The following is a 1,882-nucleotide window of genomic DNA, read 5'->3' as shown; positions in this document are numbered from 1 at the left end:
CCCGCGCGGGCAGACGGCGATCGGAGTTCTCTTGAAGAGCACCGTTTGAGTTTGTGTTTCTTCGCTGTGTTTTGAGTCTCGCTGGCTGCCGATTCGGGCTCCCCTACGCCCTACCTCCCTAGCCGGATAGGGGGGTCTCTGGACTGCGCCGCCTCTCTCGCGTTGGCGTGGGACCGAGGGCTCCCAGCCAGATAGGTAGGTAGAGGTAGTAAGGTGTGTAGACTCCTGGCACTTGCTCGATTGCTCGGCCCGATGGCCCACGCCGGCCGGCCGGCAATACATAAAGTGATAGTTTTCGCCATTTTTGCTGCGCGGCCTGGGGGAGTTGATAGGGTGTAGAAGACAAGAAGAGTGGCCGGTGGCGGTGGGTCGCGGCGCCGATCTCGCCAATCTTGTATGATTTGGGCACGTCAGCCACGCTCGCTCGTCCGGCCATTGTCGAGCCGATCTGCGAGGTGCTCACGAGCGCACGTCTGCTCAGGCGGCGTCCAGCGCGCTCGGGGTTCGGACGGCTCTTCGGCCCAAATTTAAAACTTCTCGGCCGCGGGCACGACACGCGTGGATTTTCTTTGGCATATCAGAGGCATCACACTCAGAGAACGCGGCGAGTAACAATTCACTCGTTGTGGCGTTGGTTTTCAAAAATCTCTCTCTCACAACAACATCTCTCTCGATCTGTAGCGGGTTGCGAGAGAGATTTTCGGGTTGCGAGAGTTCAACAACAAAACACGCTCGAGAGAGAGAGAGAGGGAGGGAGAGAGCACTTGGAGAGAGTCGATCAGTTGTCTTGCGGAACCTCGTTTGCACTTGGAGCACTTGGAGTGCAGTTATCAACCTCACATCCAGGGCCGGGGAGCTCAGAAGCGCACCCAGCGGGCCGGATGATCGGGATCGGGTTACGGGCTAGAGAGCCCTAGCCCCGGGGGTGCGCGTTCGCAGGGAAAGGGCCTTAAAGTAAACACGGGTCTCCGAGGGTTGGTTCCGTGTACCGGGTTTCCCCTTAACTTCAGAACGCCCCCTCTACTCGGAGCTAGCAGACACGACACTGTACACCACGCACGTGCACAGGTCCTCACTCAGCATCCCGTCCCAGGGTTCCACCGCCCGCCTTCCCGGGGCTCCGGTTCTCCCTGATTCGCTCTTTTATTCGCCTGCCGAGCGTCGCCTGACGGCCGCTGTAGCCGTTTCTGATGTCTCTTCTTTGGCCGAGGTCTCGCCTCCGCCTCACCTCCGACTGGTACTGCCGCCTCTGAGAGCATCGACTGCCCTGCTGAAGTTTCCCCGGGCGAGGACGGTGGCATTGGATCGTGTCGCCTCCCCTCCCCGGGAGGTCGGGCCCGCTCTCCCTGGTCGACGAGTCGCGCCCGCACCCGCGGCCTCTCTATCGTCCCGGGCGGCGCGTTTCTCTATTTCGCTGATCCCTTTTAGCGGAGTGCTCCGCGCTCTACTCTTCGCGATGGTGGGCAGGCCTTCTCACAGGCCTTGCCCTACCTATGGCAGCTTCGAGCAGGGCGAGCTGGAGAGGCTCCGCGCCGCCGCTGACGAGATGAAGCAGCTGTTTCCTCCGGGCGCGCAGCACCCGCTGCCCACGAGACCAGAGCCAGCTGAGCCCGGGGCGCGCGCCGGCGAGCAGCAACGCAGCCCAGAGCAGCATGACGGAGCGGCGAATCCGCGCCGGCGCCGCTCCGGCAGCCGCAGCCCCTCCGAGCTCAAGGCGCGGGCCACGCCTCCACATGCGGAAATGCCGTCCCCGGCGGGACCGAGCCAGCGGGCGGCAGACGGAGTGGGGAGTGCACCCTCGGCAGCTGCGCTCGCTGTGGAGAGGCCGCCGACGGACCGCGGCAGCGCAGAGCCCTCGCCGCCGCCGCCGCCGCCGCCGCCA

At 63.9% G+C, this 1,882-nt stretch overlaps 1 protein-coding gene across 1 annotated transcript in view; it reads left to right on the top strand.

Annotated features, from left to right (window-relative positions):
• Window positions 1-199, top strand: part of EMIHUDRAFT_459499 (hypothetical protein) — a gene marked incomplete at its 3' end in the record, with an annotated part of 3,249 nt that extends 3,050 nt beyond the window's left edge. The window contains exon 4 of the mRNA XM_005766092.1: window positions 131-199. Within this exon, the coding sequence (XP_005766149.1) occupies window positions 131-199 (69 nt within the window). The remainder of the gene's footprint in view (window positions 1-130) is intronic.
• Window positions 200-1,882: the final 1,683 nt, after the last annotated feature.

Source organism: Emiliania huxleyi (assembly GCF_000372725.1).
Source record: "Emiliania huxleyi CCMP1516 unplaced genomic scaffold EMIHUscaffold_522, whole genome shotgun sequence".
NCBI lineage: Eukaryota > Haptophyta > Isochrysidales > Noelaerhabdaceae > Emiliania > Emiliania huxleyi.
The sequence above is the reverse complement of the archived record's forward strand: the minus strand, read 5'-3'. Positions and strand labels throughout refer to the sequence as shown.